This window comes from Solanum lycopersicum, chromosome 4, assembly GCF_036512215.1.
Source record: "Solanum lycopersicum chromosome 4, SLM_r2.1".
In the NCBI taxonomy this organism is placed as follows: domain Eukaryota; kingdom Viridiplantae; phylum Streptophyta; class Magnoliopsida; order Solanales; family Solanaceae; genus Solanum; species Solanum lycopersicum.
The window spans coordinates 1959893-1980073 of NC_090803.1; the positions used below are offsets into that span (position 1 = coordinate 1959893).

The 20181-nt window shown below is 30.2% G+C and overlaps 2 protein-coding genes across 5 annotated transcripts; one reads left to right on the forward strand and one right to left on the reverse strand.

The window, feature by feature from the left end:
* Window positions 1-5448: 5448 nt before the first annotated feature.
* Window positions 5449-8895, reverse strand: PIN3 (auxin efflux carrier component 3). Of its 2 annotated transcripts, none has more exons than NM_001247248.2 (6): window positions 7434-8895; window positions 7053-7302; window positions 6838-6923; window positions 6332-6489; window positions 5859-5935; window positions 5449-5759 (listed from the first exon to the last, which is right to left on the reverse strand). In NM_001247248.2, exons 1-6 carry the CDS (start codon window positions 8608-8610, stop codon window positions 5693-5695), a joined length of 1815 nt encoding a protein of 604 aa, NP_001234177.1. In that variant the 5' UTR covers window positions 8611-8895; the 3' UTR covers window positions 5449-5692. The 2 variants fall into 2 exon arrangements, with proteins under 2 accessions (NP_001234177.1, NP_001355282.1); NM_001368353.1 differs by having other exon boundaries at window positions 7053-7329.
* Window positions 8896-16904: 8009 nt separating this feature from the next.
* Window positions 16905-19809, forward strand: LOC101262711 (uncharacterized). Of its 3 annotated transcripts, none has more exons than XM_004236962.5 (5): window positions 16905-17364; window positions 18465-18616; window positions 18877-18958; window positions 19064-19180; window positions 19517-19809. In XM_004236962.5, the coding sequence occupies exons 2-5, from the start codon at window positions 18495-18497 to the stop codon at window positions 19565-19567; spliced, it is 372 nt and encodes a 123-aa protein (XP_004237010.1). In that variant the 5' UTR covers window positions 16905-17364; window positions 18465-18494; the 3' UTR covers window positions 19568-19809. The 3 variants fall into 3 exon arrangements, with proteins under 3 accessions (XP_004237010.1, XP_004237011.1, XP_010319392.1); XM_004236963.5 differs by having other exon boundaries at window positions 17207-17364; window positions 18447-18616; XM_010321090.4 differs by having other exon boundaries at window positions 17209-17364; window positions 18440-18616.
* Window positions 19810-20181: the final 372 nt, after the last annotated feature.

Genomic DNA, 20181 nt, shown 5'->3' on the forward strand with positions numbered 1-20181 from the left:
CCCAAAACTTTTATTTTTGCACATCTACAAAGCAATTGGACCATGATGAAACATAACATCAACGTAAAAACACCCTCTATTCCAATTTACGTGGCACATTTCATTTTTTGAGAGTCAAACAATTTAAATTTAATCGAGAACTTACGTATGAAATCTTCAATTTGTTCGAAATGAAATTTATATATTTGTAAACTACGTGAAAAGTACTATAACTCACAATAATTGATAATTCAAAATGTATAAAGGATTTATGAAAAATACGGTCAAAGATAGACTTGTTTGAATTTCGAAATCTGAAAAGCCCCACATAAAATGAAACGGATGGAGTAAATATTTAAGATAAGACGTGAATATCTTGTTTTTATTAAGGAAATTTAAGTTCATTTCAATATATTTGTATCGATCTAGAATAATAATTTTAGTGTTGTTCCTTTCAAGATATAGCAATTTAATAACATCGTATAACTCAATCAACCTTGAATTAGTTGAATAGTTCAAAGTTCATCCTTAGAACACATTTTCAATATAAAATTACTCTCTTTGCATAGTGAATAAGTCGGAGACTCAGAATATTTTTCTTTGTCTCAACTATATTAACCTCACTACAAACTATAATAATTTTTTGTCACTACTCATGATAATTCTCTGTCCTTTTTCACAAAGAAAGAAATACCATTATTTATAGGCATAAAATTCTTTCATAAATTAATTATCATGGTATGAGATAATGATATCAGGATAATGCTAAATTGGATGAAAATTTACCCAGAGATTTTTAAAAATTATGATACTTTTTTAATGTTAAAATTTTTAATTAAAAAATTTAACTGATAAAAATATTCAAAAGAATATAATAATATAAATAAAATATCATTGTGCTCAATTTTTTTGATCAAAAAATTTTTTCTATAAACATTGAGTTGGTAGGTAAATTAGTGGGTAAATCATTGTATTGGTGATTACATATGTTACGTCAACAAATGACAACTATTTTCTTTTTATAAAAATTTGGACCATTTCTCAATATTATTTTAATTTTATCCAATGTCTTCGAAGGGATAACTACTACCTTCAATTACCAAGACAAACACATGAAAGTAATTTATTTTTTTTAACATCATTGTCGTGAAAAAAGGAAGTACATTTGGCTGAAATAAAAAAAGAAAATTTGAGAGGTGTAATTAAAGAAAATGTTACCAATGTAGATTGTGGTGTACTAATGGGAATATTTCACTCTTAAATAGAGGTCTCGAGTTTGAATCTTAATTAAAAAAAAAGAATTCAATTGAGAATGTCACCATTTAATGAGCCTAACAGAACGCAACCCAAATTTAACTAAAACTCTAATGTAAGCTCCAAACACCGAACAAAAAAAAGCCGTAAAGGGATGAAAGAGCTTTAAGAACATGTCGACTTCCACAACTTTCATATATAAAATTTAGCTTTTAGAATGTGCTGTCCAATTATGCTTTGGTTTTTAAAAGCACTCTCTCTATTTTATTTCCCACACGATGTTTAATATAAAAAAAAATAACTTTGTATCGAGGAAAAATTAAATTTAAAATTTCTGATAAAAGTAAATTTGTATCAAAAATAATTGTTTCAATCTATTTATTTAATTTATGAAATTAAGAGACTTATCTTTTTTTCATATATACATAAAAAACTTTGATACTGATATAAATAACTAAATCAAATAGTAGTCATTCCATTAAAATTTTAAAATATTATTAATAAAGTCAATTAATAAAATATAATTTTACTTTAAAATTATTAAAAAATTTCACGTCAACAAGAACCAAGTAATATAAAACGATAGATAAGGTAGGGGCATATCTTTTATCAAAGTCTTGAATGGTCCCATAGCATGTTTGTGGTTCACCCTACAAATGTAACATGACACTCATTTTCCTCTCACTTTCACACATGCATGTCACTTACTACTACATCTATTAAATTTAATTTTGTCAAAAAATTATTCAAAAACACTTCATAGTTTTTTTCCTTTTTTTTTTTTTTGGAATTCCCACTAAGTATTTTAAGCTTTCGTTAATTGAAGTCCTGGCTAAATTCGAATTATGTATTGCATCGTTTATTAGGGAGTGATACTTTTAACAAGATTTTCGTCATATACAACCTTCGAATTTAAAACATCTGATTAAGAATAAAACAAATTCACTACTGCGTCAATACCACAGTTCATGTTGGTCTTTTAACTTGTTTCGGTTGAACATTTGAATTTAGCATAAACTATCCTTGTTATATACTTTTAATTTATTTTCTTTTTGAAAAACTTCTACATATGCGAGTTACATAGATAAGTTAATCAATATTTAAAATATGTCACCTTGTTAGTAATATACATTTATTTCAATAAGTAGCGAACCCTTCGAATCTATTTCAATTGACATTTATATATATAAATATCGGAGGAATATATATACGTAACTTACAAGTGATTAATTTATTCACGTAATGAATCCGTGAAAATACGTGCAAAATTAACGGGATTGGTTCCTCGAAGGGATGTTTGGAGAATAAAGCCATGCACACGAGGACACAACCATATGTTTATTTTTAATTGGAACAATATTATTATTCAATATTCATTTACTTTTAATGTGTTTTTACTTCCTCTTATTTTTATAAATAAATAGAAATTGACAATGTGCATTATATTATTACGAAAGATGAAAGAAATTGGATATTGTTATATATTATAAAATAAGTGAGATCATAGAGCACATAATTTTTAAATTTTTAAATTGAATTACAATAATGAATTTCTCAAACTCTTAAGTATATGATCTTTACTCATGTTAGATAACCTATTATGTGTTTTCGAAACAAGTTATTTCGAATTTAATAATAATAGAATCGTAATATTAAGTTGATTATACTTTATTGATAGATATTTAATTTCTTAGACTGAAATGAAATATACGATAAAAATACGTGTTTAATTTGATCAAAAGTAATTAAATAAATTGAAATACACTTAATTAACGAATTTTTATTTCACCTTCCATGGGAAAATAACATCACATGCAATTATGATATAGTAACTAAGTTGAAAACTAAAAACATAATTGAATATAAAATATATTAATCTCGTATATAATCTCGAGAGTATATTTTCTTATTTCACGAACCAAACGATGACATATATATAATAAATTCATGGGTCCATTCATGTCCACAATCTAGCATATTCTCATAATATCGACCTGGCTTTCCCCACAACTTGCAATAATACCATACACATACCATGCATTGTTTGGCTTCAATTACTTTCTTGTTTCCCACATGTTCATGGCATGGTAGCCACATGAAAATGGACCCCCCCACCCCCACGTAGTTATTTGCGGAGACGGATTCAGAATTGAAAATGTCGGTTGAACATCGTTATTAATAAGAGCAACATAGTTTGTTTTCTTCAAATAATATAGACATATCAATTATTTACTAACTATAAGTTTGGGATCAAACGATCTGATGTTAGAATCGGAATAAATAGGTGTATCGTGTTATTTATGCGTTAGCTAGTAAAACAAATTTTGAAAGATTTTAAATAAGAAAATAAACGAAAAATATATCAAAAGACATAAAGAGAATTAACATGGTTCGGTTACTTCATTCAATCAATCTACGTCCACAAGAGGTGATGGACAATTCACTTGTAAATAAGAGAGTACAAAATAAAAAAAAAATAACCTCACACAATTCACTCGAAATACAAAGAAGTTCACAAGCTAGACGACTACTTAAATGTCAGGATCGAACTCTCTAAAATATAACCATAAAACAAGCTAGACGACTACTTAAATGTCAAAAAAATAAAATATTTGGAAAAGCAAAGCATTGAATCCAAGTAACACTACACCTGAAATAGATACTCAGTGTCGATAAATTTTTCCGTTAACGATAATATTATTATTGCCATATAAATATTTAACAGCCCCCTTAAATGTCCACACGTGCATTCTAATCAACCAGTGGAACCTCACTCTATTATTGGAGATGCCAATACGAAGATAATTTTTAACCACATAAATATTTAACGCTTAATTTATATCATAGTCACGAAATAAAAATTAAAAATTGAGTTACTATTTTTATCTAGTACAGACTATGTACGAAAATAAAGCATAATGATAAAAAGGGACCCTAAGGTGTCAAAATGACAAGAGATAGCAATGCCAGTCCAAAACAACCAAATCCAGCAATTTGCTTAGTATTTGTTGTTTGTTTCGGAGTCGGAGCTACGTGATTGTTAGGGTGTTTAATTAAATATTTTTATCGAAAGAAAAATGTTGTATCTATAAGTAAAAATGATATATAAAAGGATTTAATAACATATTATGAAGATGCTTAGTATAACAAGTCGTCATAGCCTAACAATTTCATATCAAATGAATATATACACACAATCAATACTCACTCGTTTAAATCTCACTAACAACAATTTCTCCAAATTTTATCCGTCTATTCAGATGAAGTAATTTATGAAATATTTGAAAAATATCATAAGTCTCATTTTGACGAATTTAAAAATCAAAACTATTCAAAAATATATTCTAAAGGACTATTTTTAATCTACCCCAAATATAAGGGACCGTAATTGCAAAAAAGAAAATGATATATATGATCTACTTATAATTAAGTAAAGATATACTTTATATTTTTGTTTCTCATATCCATGTTTGTTCCCTCTTCTTTTTTGCATATTTATTGTTTTTTTTTCTATTTATGAGATGGAAGCTTGTATCTTTTCAAATCAATTATTGACAAGCTTTTAACTTTGGATGCTAAATTCTATACGCATCGTGGTGCAGAGATGAAATTGTTCTATTCTTAATTAGAGTTAGTTTTAAGTTTGAGCTTTAAATATGGAAAAAATTTTATTTGCAACGTCACCTTCAAATAAGATTTTGAGTTTGAGCTTTGAATATGAAGAAAATTATATTGAAAGCGTCACTTTTAAATAAGTCCTGCAATACACGATCTTGATCCAGTCGGAGCCTCAAAAAAAAACTTAGAATGCTAAAACTCTTTTTTCAAAACATCATTTTCACAACTATAAAACTATACACTAAAATTAAGTAATGATATATCAAAAATTAAAGAAAGAAATATGTAAAAATTGAAAATCAACCATTTCTCCACATTAAAAAAAAAAAGTCAAAAGCTCAAAATCAATCTCAATTATACATAAAAATTGTTTTGGACTTCTTTTTTTTTTACAAATTATGGAGACAAATTAAACTAGACAATAATCATCAATTTTGCCTCCTTGTCCCCTTCATACTAGACTAATCCCAATTTGTTTTTCCTCCAATTTTGACTAATTGGATGAAATGTTTACTTTAATTTCTTCAAATAAAGACAAAAATATCCTTAAATCATGGATCTCAAACTAATTTAAGTCAAACATGTTGTCTAAGCTCCAAATGCTTATGACTTGGGAGTACTCTTCATAGATAAGATAGTTTCTATCTAATTCAATATTGACATAACCTCTTCTACTCAAAATCCCTCTTGTTTCGAAATATCCGATTCATCGCGTAGTTGATCATGTATACGAACTCAACGAATCAAAAGATCGGTGCTAACTTGATCATGTTCATCGCATATAGTTCACTATGCCGTGAATCAATCAATCAAAAAACTGACACGCTAAATTGATTTTGAATTATAATCCAAGAATAATATAATAGACTAATGTGATTGGTAATGCTATCAACATTCCAAAAATAACCCTGAAATTCCAAAAAGAAAGAAATATTCTATTAATTAGAAATTTAAATTATTGAATTAACATTTAAGAAATTAAATTAACTAGGAGAAAATTAACTTACGCAGTACTAAGAATAGCCGGATGAACATTGTACTCCTTAGCAAACACAAATGGAACAATCCCTTGTGGCAATGCAGCCTAATTAATTAACAAATGACATTTCAAAGAATTTTAGAAAGAATTATTATAAAACTAGAATGACAAAAAAGGAAAACATAATTAATTTTTTCAAAACTCATAATAAAATGTAATATATCTCTTTTTATTAATATCTGATATATAAATCATTACTTTAATTTATTTAAAGAAAGGTCCATCACGATAGCTTGTTATCGTGACTTCTAGGCGTTACACTAATGCATTGGCCTAATACATCTCTAATTTCTTCGAGAATTCATTTTGTAACTTAACTCAGACTTTGTATTTATATTCAAAATGTTATTTAATATATATAAATTTAGAAATTGAATATGATTTTTTTTAAAAATTGAAATTTTTAAAATTTAAAAATTAAAATTCTTACTCCGTTATTACCTGAACAATCGCGACATGAAGGAGTGTACCACGTAAGCCAACGATAATAGAAGCGGCAGCCATAACTGCCGGGCCAGTTAGAAATCTTACTGCCATTGCAAAAGTAGCCACAGTGTTCCCACATGCTATTATCTTTGGTTGAAGGGCCATAAACAAACCTACCACACAACATGATGTTCAAATTCGATCAAATTTAAATTTATATCGAAAAATTTAATAATATCATAAAAATATCTCCTATTAAACACAAAATCATATATAAAGCTCGATTTCTAATATTTAGTTAAAAATGAAAGAAATATGTAGTCATAATTGCTGATGGTAATTTCAACGTCTACTCTTACTAATACTATTTGATTAAGCCTGTATGGATAGTGAAGAAATATAGATTTAATTAGTTAAGCATTATGATATATTTGTATTCTCTTCTTTTTTAGATTCTTACACGAGAATCGAACCTTCATCCATCAAATTATACGAATTAATTATCAAGTTTGACTACTCACCTAAGCTAAACATAGCCATTCCAAGGCCAGCATCAGAGAGAATAGAGATTGATTTCTCTATTATTTTAGGCATATGCACATGCCACCTACAAAAACACGACAAAAACAAAACTTAATTAATATCAAAAATCTAAAAAAAATTCGCCTAATTAATTTAAAATGTTTCAAGATAAGTGAAAATTAATAATTTTATTAATACATTTGATTAGCTTTACCTATACGAGATTAGGGACCAAATCAAACCAATGAGACTCGAATACGTGTTTGGATTTCGGATAAGCTTACGCCAAACCATGATTAAAATCAAACGAGTCATAACACTTGCTGGAGGCATATGTTTTCTGGTACCGGAATCTTGAACTCCGGTAGTCGTAGTGTGTACTCCGGTGAGACCTTCTTTTTCTTCTTTCTTTTCGTCTTTACTCTTTTCATCACCACCACCAGTACTACCACCAAAGCTGAATTCTTCACCACCAAAATCTTGAGAAACGTCTTCAAAAAATATATATATATATATATATATAATCAAATAATATAAAAAGGTTGCGATAAGTTGACCAGTCAACAAAATATCGTAAAAAATAAATAAAAAATACCTTTATTATCCCCAATTTGAGGGTGATCAGGTACCAACATTCTTATTTCTTTAGCACCATCAGACCTACAAGACTGTTCGTTGGCACTAAAATCCGTGCCACCGAACACATGGAGGCCTGCGGCCTCCGATACTGGTGAAGCACTAGAGCTCCACACAAACATGTGTAGCTCTTTAGCATCATGACTAGCTTTACCATTTTGTTGTTGCTGGTGCTGGTGCTGGTATTGTACTTGTTGATTTTTCGTGTTTATAGAAACTATGGAAGCAATTTCCGGATTTGGGGCCGGATAATTAGATTGTGCAGGGTAAAACCCGAATTTAGGGGAGCCCTGAGCACAATTTTCTTCGAAATTAGATGGTCTAGGAGTTGAATCGACCGGACCAAAATTCGATAACCTTCCTGGAAACCCCATCATCGCGTAGAAATCACTGTGATTGAAATTCGACCCTCGTGGGGTAGGATTTCTAGAAGAATTCAAGCTATAAATTTCAGCCCCGGTAAGATTTGAGGGTCTAGGGGTCATAGCAAATGACCTTCTAGACACATTGGACTTACGTAACGTAACATGAAGTTTCCCATCTCGCCCTAATTCAGCATCAGTTTCAAGAAAATCTTGTCCATCTAACGAAACAACATCAGATTCAACTTTGAATGAAACAATTTCCCCTGCTGTTTCTGGGAATTGTTCCATAATCAACATCTTAGCACCTCGAAATTCGAATAAAAATAGCAACAACGTATACCATATTATACATTGTAACACCACAACTTGTACCATCAAACTACCTGAATAATCACCATACATAGCTATCAATAATGGAATCCCCATAACAAGTGTATTTGGAAGTGTTGAAAGCGAAAAAATCGTTATACTCCATTCAAGACTTCCATTTTTGGTCACGTTAGACCAAATGCATAACACTATCAACATGATCACTTTTTGCAACGTGTCAGCTGCGATGAATCGAAAATTCATTTCGTAAGGGTTATTCATAGAAATGAAGTGAAATGACAACAATGGGACCGCGAAAATAGCTACAAATCTATTGATTCCTGAACATTGATCCGGTGAGAAGATTTTCCACCACCGGACCGAGCCATAGGCTAAGATCATGGCGACATAAAGTGGAACAACGGCCGTCAAGACGACGTAAAGATCATGCCAACTTATCATTGTTTGTGATTTGGGAGAAAAATTGGAAACAAATTTGTTGTTTTAGTTTGTTTTTTTTGGGGAAGAAAGATGAAGTAGAAAAGAGTGAAGTTAACATAAGGATGTACATGTAAGAGGACTTATATATATAGTCAAAAGAGTGAGTGGGAAAAGAATTCTCGTAGAGCGATAATCACTCCTTCATTTCTGATCAGAAATTTCGAGCTTTAGATATGAAATTTTACTCGTTAATGTAAAACTTAACTTTAGTCGGCTCCAAAACAACATTTTCCATATAACATATTTAAAACAGCAAGATTATTTTGATATATTTAACATGTATTTAATTTAATACAGTCAAAATTTCAAAAAATATAAATAAGTTAATTTTTTTTATATAAAAAATATTTATTTATTTTACAATTTTTTATGTAAAAATGGGAAGTGGGGGTGATTGAACTTGAAATTTGGGACAAAGTAGGGGCCAAGGAATATGTGGACAAAGATAAAGAAGGTTTAGCTTAGCTTATATACACGTTAGAGCATATAACATGTCTTGCTTTTTCTGTTTTCATATTATTAATAATTCAACTTTTATAAAAGTTATCTATTATAACAACAACAACAACAATAATAATAATAATAATCTTTTAGATATTTAAATAATACATTAAACAAAAAAAATTATACTGTCAATATATAAAAATAAAAATTAATACTTAATTTCGATGCTTTTAGTCATTATTATGATTGATGGGATGAGATAAAAATGTTTTCACTTACTATAGTATATTAAATTATAAAATGTAATATTATATTCTTTAAAATTAAATTTAATTAAAAAGTTTGAGAAATTCTTTCTTGAATTTTGGAACTTGTCCTTTTTTAGAAATATAGAATAAATAGGTTTGGCATGGGAATGAGAGTGGCAGGTATTAGATTGGCATGGGTTGTCTGTTTGACATAATTTTATACTCCGAAGCCTAAAAGTATAAAATATTAATAAAATTTTTAAAGTGTTATATAAAATTTTGTATTAATTAAAACTGTAAAATCACTGGAACAACAGCGATTTCTTCGCCAGAAAAAGCAAAATTCGCTGCTACTGCATCGATTTTGCAAAATGTGATTTTTTTTAAAAAAAGAATTTTTTAAAGAAAATCGCTGAAGTAGCAGCGATTTTATTTTTTTCAGCGGAGGAAATCGTTGTTGTTCCATCGATTTTATCATTTTGATTAATATAAAATTTTATATACTATTTTGAAATTTTTGTTAATATTTTATACCTTTAGGCTCCGAACTCTAATTTTATAAGATTATATATTCTAAAGTGTATATATATATATATAAAATATTTTATCAAATTATTATTCATGTATATGATATATTTTTTTTCTACTTAGTTTATATGATGATATTTAATTATCTGGAACATACGATTGAATTTAAATTTCTATTTGTACATCTCCTTAATCAAGTCGTCTACATTATGATTTGAAACTTTTTTATTGAAAACAGAAATACCTTTTTTATCATTTCGAAACATCTTAAATTGAAATTTAAATATAACTTTTTAAAATAAACTTTAAAAAAAGTATAGCATCCTTCTTATACGACATAATTAAATTTCTGCATTTGTTAAATTTAAATACCAAATTCCTTATTCTAGATTTACTTTTTGGATAATCAAATACAAATCTTCTCCAACTTATTTGTCAAGACACTTTGACAACTCATACTATGTCCTTTAACTACTACATAAATTTTAGACTTAAGCTTTTAAAAAAAATAATATAATGAGTACATTAATTTAGAGTTTACGAATAAAGTCTTATATTAATTATTAAAATAAAATAAAAATAATAATATATAAGGTGTAATTGTTACTTTTACTTATGTGAATTTCTTGAGAAATATAAATTTTGTCCAAAATAGATAGTAGTATTATTGGACTTTTAATAATTAGAGTCGTTGATTAATTACTAATTAACTTATAAAAGATAATAAAATGTCTTTTATATTGATAATTAAAAAGGAAAAAAATTTATATATAAGGTATTGTTCATATTGTTAATGGGGTGAGGCAATATCATGTAATCTTCGTCTATTGTCCATTTTCTGGGGACAAATATATAGTAAATTATTATCTTCTTATCTCTCTCGCAATTTATGAATCTCTAAATCAGAATTTAAATGTCTAGTTAAAGATTTTTTTGAGAGATTTAAGAATTTTACGAATCATTAAATCAGGATTTAGATGTCTTTTAAAGATCTTTTTGAGAGATTTAAGAATTTTACGAATCTTTAAATCAAGATTTAGATGTCTAGTTAAAGATCTTTTCGAGAGATTTAAGAATTTTGCGAGAGACATTAGATGATGATTCAAAATGTGCAAGTTATTATTTCAAACATTAATAGACAATAATCTAATTTATTTTCTATGAGGTTAAACATTATATATAAGTAAGTAAATATTAGATAGAGTTTTAAATTGTTTGAAAAAAGTGAACTTTTAAATCTATAATCGACATTACTTATAATAGTAATAATAAAAAATTTATACTATGTAACGACCTGTTTAGTCGTTTTGAGCAGCAGATTTTATTTCTGGAAAAACAGGCTGAGACGACGGAACCCAGACGGACCGTCATGGGCACGACGGACCGTCGAGGGTGTCTCGTTCCAAAACACTTAGAAATTCTGAAATTTAGGTGCTGAAATCGACTCTCTGAACTCTGTGACGGACCTGCAGGGCGGACCGTCACAGGCACGACGAACCGTCGTGATCCACCGTTTCAAAACACTTCAACTCTTGAGAATTTGGTACAGGGAACGATTCTCTGAACGTCGTGACGGAAGTGCAGGACAGACCGTCGTAGGTACGACGGGCCGTCACAGACTCCTTAAGGAAATCGAGTCTCTGACGAACCTGCATGACGGACCGTCGCAGGCGCGACGGGCCGTCACATGTTGCGTAATCCCAGTCGGAGTCGGATTTCTGGTTAAGTTTTAAAGGGGCGTTTTGGACTATTCCTGCTATAATTATATATTTCGTGGGTTTATATTAATAACTCAATTTCTTGGGGGTTAAAAGAGGTAACCTTAAGTTAATTAGTGGGTTATTATTGCCATCTTTCATTCTTAATTATATACTAATTAGGGTAAAAGAAAGAGGGTTTGAATAAGAAAAAGAAAAGAACAGAAAGAGAGAGAAGGAGAATCGATAGAGAGACGAACGAAGAGGAAAAACACAAGGCTTTGGGAAATTCTTGCTTGATCACTAGTCTTCGGTGGAGGTAGGTTATGGTTTCTCTTACGATATTCGTAGTAAACTCTTAATAGCGAATGATATGTATTGATAATATTGTAAACCCTGCTATGTGCTTACTTGTATGCTTGCATGAATGTAATTATATAATTGTGATTATATAAGCATGATGAAGTTATTGAATCCCAAATCTTGAAAAACCCTAATCTCTTTGTTAATGATGAGGCCTTGGTATAAAAGAAGGCGTGATGAACTAAAATAATGAGATTGATGATGCCTTGGTAAGAAAGAAGGCTTGATGAATTGATAGAAGGAGATTAGGGGATCGGGTGCCACGTTCCGGTACCAGGATAGTATATGAGGATCGGAGTGTCACGTTCCGACACCAGGATAGAATATGGATCGGGTGCCACGTTCCGGTACCAGGATAGTATATGAGGATCGGAGTGTCACGTTCCGACACAAGGATAGAATATGGATCGGGTGCCACGTTCCGGTACCAGGATAGTATATGAGGATCGGAGTGTCACGTTCCTACACAAGGATAGAATATGGATCGGGTGCCACGTTCCGGTACTAGGATAGTATATGAGGATCGGAGTGTCACGTTCCGACACCAGGATAGAATATGGATCGGGTGCCACGTTCCGGTACCAGGATAGTATATGAGGATCGGAGTGTCACGTTCCGACACCAGGATAGTATATGAGGAGCGGAGTGTCACGTACCGACACGAGAGGAATAAAGATAATGAATCTTGAAAGATGTTAATATACTCAATCTAATGAACCTAAATCTCAAATGAGTATGATGAGGAGGCGTGAATCCTCATTGATGAACTTGGTGTTGTAACCAAGGGTTATGGTAATTGTAAATGCTACATGTTGAGTATCATAGTTGATTTTATGATATTACTTGGTATATACTGTTTTCTATTTTGAGTTAGCCGATGATACCTACTCAGTACTTGTGTTTGTACTGACCCCCTACTTTTATGTTTTCTTCTTTGTTATTTGTGGAGTGTAGCAAACGTGCCATCGTCTTCAACTCAACCGCAACTCTAGCCAGTCTTCATTACACCGGATTTCAGGGTGAGCTAATGCTTCTAGCTTGGACTGGATCTTCCTCTTCATGTCTTGATGCCTTGAAGTTCCGGCATGGACTAGCTTTTACTTGTTTTAGCTTTTTAGGATACTCTTAGTTTAGTACTTTGATCATAAATGTTCTTGTGATGATGATTTCCAGATTTTGGGGATAATAATAGTTATTTATTTTATTAATGAGTTTAAGTCTTCCGCATTATTTTCTGTTGATATTATATTGAAATGTTAAGGTTTAGATTGGTTGGTTCGCTCACACAGGAGGGTAAGTGTGGGTGCCAGTCGCGGCCCGATTTGGGTCGTGACATACTACTAAAAGGTATATATTTTAATTTATTTTAACCTACCATAGGAAAGTTAACTTGCCATCTTCTTTCTTTTTTAATTTTCTATTTTTTTTTGTCCATTTTAGGTCAAAGTTTGGTAATAATTATAATAACAAGTGCTGTAAAGTGAAAGAAGGGGTCCTCAAGCTGCAAATTATTGAATAATAAAGTAGACTCTGAAAATGATATTTGCCAATAAATTCAATAATTGGTCAAAAATTGAAAGGCCAATCAAAAATTAGAAATTTGTTTGGATTATTTATTTTAACAAACTTTTCACGTGCAATAATTTTTGTGAATTTTAGACCTTTCCGTGACTTTCGTTTTTTTGCTTTTTGGTCCACAATATTAGTAGCAATCACACTCTTGTGTTAATTTAATTTGCTTTTATTAATATTTTTTCCATATATGTTACTTTGAAAATTTAGTGTGTCCACATTTAGAAAGATTTTTTAAGTTATCAATACGAATCGTGATGATTAATTTGAGTTATAGTGGAGTGGTACTATAAATATTTTTTTATTTCTTATTAGAGGTATTAAGTTCGGTCTTTCTGCGAATGGAAAATCTAAAAAGAATAATGAATATGTAGTGGATGATTAAAATCTATATTCATTATGAATCAGTAAATGAAAAAGAAAAATCTCCACTATATATATCGGACATGAATAGAAATATTTAAAAAAATCATGTTATTCTATCATACAATATGATAGTTATTTTTTCTTCTAAAAAGAAAAAATGTTAGACTTAATTTATGTACCTCGTGAAAAAGAATAGATAATAATAAAAAATAGATTCTCAACTCTTAAATATGTTAAATTACTCTTGGTAATCATATTTTCGACGAATCATAGTAATTTTAAATTTATTAGTAAACTAAAAATGTCAAATTTCACATGTAAATTAAACATTTCTCCCTTCATATCATTGATGTGTGCCCTCAAAATAGCCCTCGACAAAAGTTCCATCTTATCTTTTTCTTTAATTGACTTGTATTTATTAAAAAAGAAAAAAAAGTTCTTATCCAAATAAGAGGGGTTTCCATTTATTTATTAATATTTTTTATAAAAATAAATTAAATCGTTTTGTTTAGGGAATATTTATACGTAAGCTAAAATAAAATATTAATTTCATTAAGATTAGCTCTATTATAGTTTCTAGTTAAATATATAAAATGTATATAAGTTATTTTGTATTAAAAAAAATAAAATATTCCCTAAACAAATTGTTATTTTAATGAACGGCTATACAATATAATTTTTCCACCTACCAATCAGATCCACCCCTGATTTTTCAAGCGGACATAATTTTATTTAATAAATGTTAATTATGCATTTATTAAACCACCATATATTATAAGTAATAAATCCAATAACATAATTTTATACAATTTATTTATTGTATATGGTTTGTCCTCTAATAATATTGAATTAGGTCTTGACACGTGAAGGATAATATCCAATTAAACCCCTAAATTCAGTGATTAATTAACACAAATTCAGCAATAATGTTGGCAAATTAACATTAATACACATGCATTTCTGCACATAAATCAATAAAAAAAATAAAATCATCCAATTGAAACTCTATGATTGAGTAACATTATTACCATATAGAAAATGTAACACTTTCTTGCTTCTAAATATCTTCATCACATGGTAATATTTTTCATAATTTTTTTTAGGAAAATAATTAGTGACATATTTATTTATTTATTTATTATTTGAAATGTAAGCATATTTTTTTTTAAAAAAAAATAATAAATTTGTTTGTATATATGTTAATCGACTAAGTGAGGACTAGGCCTTCCAAATTTTATTAATTAATGGAAGTAAAAATCTAATAAGTGAGTTGGTGGGGGGTTAGTTAGCTTATACAACCTTGAAGAATAATATCTCCGATGGGGATTTTAATTTGATTTTATTGTTAAACATAATCTCTAATCACACGGGTTAAATCCAATGATTTTGGTTTAATCACATTTTATTTTTAATACTTTTGGTATTGATATGGGGATGCCGAATGATTTACATTCACTTTTTGGGTGATTATGCTACTGCTTATGATTGGTTCACTCGATAAGAGATTGTTGGATATCAGTTATAATGCTCGAGAATCTTTAGGGTGTTGAGAATCTTAACTAGGAAAATATAATGAGTATCAATTCATATGACCGGCCTTTAACTTAATTATTTGAGAATGATCATGTTACTATAGTATTATTTTTAGAACAAAAGTAGTTGTTAAATGTGTGAACAAAGTGAAATCAATCTTATCTCTAGCTATTTGATAACATGTCCAAAAGTCATTTTTGATTCATAGAATTGTCCAAACATTAATAGGTTTTAGTTGTCTTACAAAAATTAAAGTAGGTCCTTTTTGGTGTTCATTTTTTGAATGAGAAATTTACAACAAATTGACCAACTACTACTTTGAAATTAGACATAATAATTGATTGGTACTATAGTTTTAGGTCTCAATTTCATGTTCAAATATTTATTTTTGATGGATGTGTCGATAAGTTAGATGAACTTCATCGTCGTGATGGACTCTAATAATGACACGTGTTGGAAAGGTGGAGGTAGGGGCTCATATTTTATTTATTAAATTACATCTTGAATTTCTCTTTGCATATTTAATTTTATGAATTATTGAATAAAGAAGTAAATTCTTTCCTTTTCTTTTCACTTCAATTCTTTCAAAAAAAATTTACAAGTAATACAATAATAATAACATACTTGATGTTTTCGATAGATTGTTAGCTTTGAAAAAAAGAAAATAGAGCAAAAACTTTAAAAATTATTGCAAAAGATAAAATTTGACATATATAATAATGAGGAACTTTCACATATAGTCACTTAAAAATAACTTGATTATGTTTTGTAACTTTAGTTTGCTAATTACGATTCGTAGCTACGTGCTAGAGGAAGGAGAGAGATGAGCGAGACTGGGAGAGAGAAGAGAGATGAGTGAGAGATAACAAAGAGCGGAGAGAGGTGAATTATATACGTATATTTGTCTAAAATGTATATTGTATATATAAAACTAGTATACATATGTATTTGTATATCTGACAAGTGAGAATAGGAGATACGACCGAGATTGGAAGAGAGAGGAGAGAGGCGAGCTTGAGAAGCAAAGAGTGGAGAGAGGCGGACTATTTATGTATATGTGTCAGATAATTGTGTATACGTAACTCTATACGTATGTATTTGTATATCTAGCGAGAGAGATTGTGATAGGAAGAAAAAAGGAGAGAGTCGTAATTAATTCAAAGTATAGTTATGTGAGCTAATTAATTGTTATATGTTTGTTTATCCCCATAATTTCGCCTATAATATAGTATAGTTTTAAATTGGAGCTAGGGGAAGAATCAAATCATCACAACAATATTAGAGTTCACATAACCAACTGATTGAGCTACACCTTTGTCTTTTGTTATTCTTTCTGGATGGATGCAGGAAATAATTACTACTAAGTATTCTTTTTTATTTATAGAAAAAAGTTAAAAATATAACTCAACTAGGCAAAATCAAAAAAAAATATCATTATTTAATAATTTGATCTAAAAATATCTCTATCTTTCTTATTTAGCACAAAAATTTATTTTTTTCTCAAAGGTTTGCCTTATTTTATTTTCTCAATATTAATTCTTGTCTCTTGATATAGTAGTTTTGTCCCAACAAAATTTTAAAAAAAAGGAAAATTCTATTAAGTTAAGTGTAGTTTTAACTAGGACCTAGGATGTGCATTATTTGAATTAAATCGAAATATGAAATCAAATCAAATCGATTCAATTGAATTTTTATTTGATTTTGAATTAATAATTACCTATGCTTATTTTTTTATTCGATTTAGAATTTAGAAAAATAAATTATATTCAACTTGCAAATATAACTTTATTATGTTTGCATAATTGAATAACAAAATCAATTGAAAAAAAAATAAATTAAACCAAATTTATTTTAGTAAGAATTAAATATTTTGACACCCCTAGTTTTAACTCCTGAAGAAGAAGAAAAATACTGAATACTGTCATCTGCCGTGTCGCCTCCCCTTCGCCGGAGCTGAAAATCCGGTAAGCTTTCTACTCTCAATTCTCATTTCTTCAATAATTTCTCTCAACTATGCATATTGAGACATTGCTAATTTCATTGCACAAATTGCTACAAAACAAAATATGAACCTTGAAATCATCGGAAGAAGAATCAAAACACTTTTCAGATTACGTTGTGATACTTAAAATCAATACCTTTTGTAATTAGAGCATCTATATTTTTGTGTGAATTTTTACTCTATTTGGCTGATTCATGTAGTTTTATGTGTTACCCCCTTGAAGTTTTTTCCAATTTTGGTGTTTGTTTGTGGAGAACTGGCCCTCTTTGCTATGATTTTTAGTTTGAGGTTTTATGAGGAAAAAAATGAAATGGGAAGTTACGCACATAACCTGTTTGATGAAATGTCTTGTTCGAGTTGGATCACTCTATAATGCTATCAATAATTGTACTAATCCAATCGCAAAAAGGAAAGAAATAGCAAAAATGTATTCGAGCACCTAATCCTAGCTTTTATAGTCTTATAAACGTCAGAATTTGCATCGATTTGTATCTATTCAGTAATCACCTCGCTAGTTTCTTTGATCCCACTCGGTCTATCTTATAGTTTGATCTATCCCGAAAATTGTTGGCCTACGAATGTGGTTACAATCCTTCTAGCTGTTTTTATAACAATGGTGTTTGGGCCAGCTATAACACACCTCGATTGATTCGATGAAAACACCTCCCACCAGCAATAAGTACCAAGTAACTTTGTCTAACAAGGCTAAGACAGATGGGAAGAAATCACGTAGTGTTTTTGTTTTTGTTGGAATATAAACTTGAGACCTCATGGTTCTCAACCCACTTTGTTGACTACTAGGCGATAGTCCTTGAGTTTGAACCTTCTTAGTGGATTTGGTTACGGTCCTTATGGAAAAGCTTGTTCTTTAATCAGACTCATACACTTTTGTCTCGTTATTTGTTGTGTTGAGTCTTCTTGGTTTGGTAGGTCGCATTCAATAAAACTTCTTTTGGACTCCTGATAAAATCAAATTTTCCCAATCCAAATGAAGGTGGGGAAGTGGGCAAGTCATGTTCAGTCTAACATTCATGTAGCTACTAGCTTCTTTTTTTGTTGAAGGTATTTCCGTGGTCAGCGGATCAATACAAAATGTGGCGGCTGTATGAAGGATGGAACGACATTTTGAAGATCCAAAAGTTCCGGAGAATTGTGTCCTATACTGGATTCTATTGCTTCGTTACAGTCATCACATATGCGTACACCAACAACACGTGAGTGTTTATGAGTTTCTATTGCTTATTTCTAACCACACTAAGAAGTTACACTGGTAGCTTTCTGTTTTTCGGAGAATTGCTAAAATAGATTTAACGTTTGATCATTATAATCTATACAACTGGTTATAATCGTCTGTAATAACACGCCGAGATATATACCTTGGCTTGAAAGCTTCTTTGTACAAACCTCTGGTGCTCACGCAGCTGTAGTTAGAGATATGTTGTTTCTAATCACAATGTCGATTTGGGTATTACAGTACTAGAGCAGGGTACTCGAGAGCTGACCAATTCTATGCTTCTTATCCAGCTGGAACAGAGATCCTTACTGACACAGCTAAGGTCTGTCCGATTGCATGAAGATGGAAAAGTTCCGATTATCATGGAATTCCCCTTCTTACCGGTTCCTGATTCTTATGGAATTTAACTTTTCTTTCTCATTCTTAGTTATATAAAGCAGCGTTGGGGAATGTTTTTGAAGTGGAAGAATGGGGACCAGTCGAATGGTCCGTCCTGGCTAAACATTTTGAACGTCAAGGAAAATCACCATATGCATACCATGCGGTAAGTTGATTGATCAGATATCCGCGTTGTTTAAATTTTACACTATAGTTCGTAATGCCTTGCATACTTCTCTCACAATGTGATAGCAGTGTTCTTTTCCTGTCATACATAAAAGCGAAATCTCTTTTCATATGCTAGTTCTAGCTAAGTAAATCATTCGTCTGAGAGATATAGAACGAGACGTTGTAACTAGTCATGTCTACTAAGTGTAGGACGTCTGAAATTTGCATCTCTGGGAAGTCAAATGATAACTCGAGTTCTCAACAATGTTCTAACTTCATGTCTTGCACGCGTTTTATATATTTATAACTTTTCGTGTATGTGATGATGGTTCAGCTATACATGGCACACCTCGCTTCTCATGGACAGCTAGATGGAAGTGGCTAGCGGAAGGCTCAGTAGAAGCAAACCGATGATTTGAGTCCTCTCATCTGCATCTTGAGCAGGTTTAAATCTAACTCAAGAAGCTGAATTCGTTGATAGAAATCGAACCAACAGTTATGTAACTTGTTGAATATGTATTAACCTAGCCTAGCTTATCTCATATCGATATGATGAGTTGTTAAGAGTGATTATATTGAATAAATAGATTCGTGAAATCGAAATTCCTCTCTATTGTTATTCCTGGATATGGCTCCTCTCTATTTCTCCTCCGTTTTCGTCCATGAGTACACAACGGTGAAATATTTAAAATTGATTGGTTATTTGTGGTCTCATTGACGGAGTAATGTTCCATTGAGCTTATATGGTGGTATATCTTTAATAAATTGGATTGTGTTTGGAGAAAAATTGATAATGTTGGATTTTGCTAAGCTTGAAAAAAATGTTTGAAGTAAACAAAGTAAAAGAATTAATTTAGAAAGGTTTAGGTTGAATCTAACTATTGAAAATTATCGTGATTGAAAAAAGTGTTAAAATGACGTATCAAACATGACATGAGGTGTCTAAAATGATTAAAATTTGATACCAAGAGGTCGCCGGTCAAATATCGGTTTGACTTT

What these genes read in the sequence shown, in the direction of transcription:
- PIN3 (NM_001368353.1), bottom strand. Translation starts at nt 8,610, where the DNA reads ATGATAAGTTGGCATGATCTTTACGTCGTCTTGACGGCCGTTGTTCCA. An exon ending in TTCATGTCGCGATTGTTCAG is followed by an intron (nt 5,936 to 6,331) that starts GTAATAACGGAG and finishes TTAATTAATTAG; the next exon opens with GCTGCATTGCCACAAGGGAT. An exon ending in CCGGCTATTCTTAGTACTGC is followed by an intron (nt 5,760 to 5,858) that starts GTAAGTTAATTT and finishes TTGGAATTTCAG; the next exon opens with GGTTATTTTTGGAATGTTGA.
- LOC101262711 (XM_004236962.5), top strand. Translation starts at nt 18,495, where the DNA reads ATGTGGCGGCTGTATGAAGGATGGAACGACATTTTGAAGATCCAAAAG. An exon ending in TCCTTACTGACACAGCTAAG is followed by an intron (nt 18,959 to 19,063) that starts GTCTGTCCGATT and finishes TCTCATTCTTAG; the next exon opens with TTATATAAAGCAGCGTTGGG. An exon ending in CACCATATGCATACCATGCG is followed by an intron (nt 19,181 to 19,516) that starts GTAAGTTGATTG and finishes ATGATGGTTCAG; the next exon opens with CTATACATGGCACACCTCGC.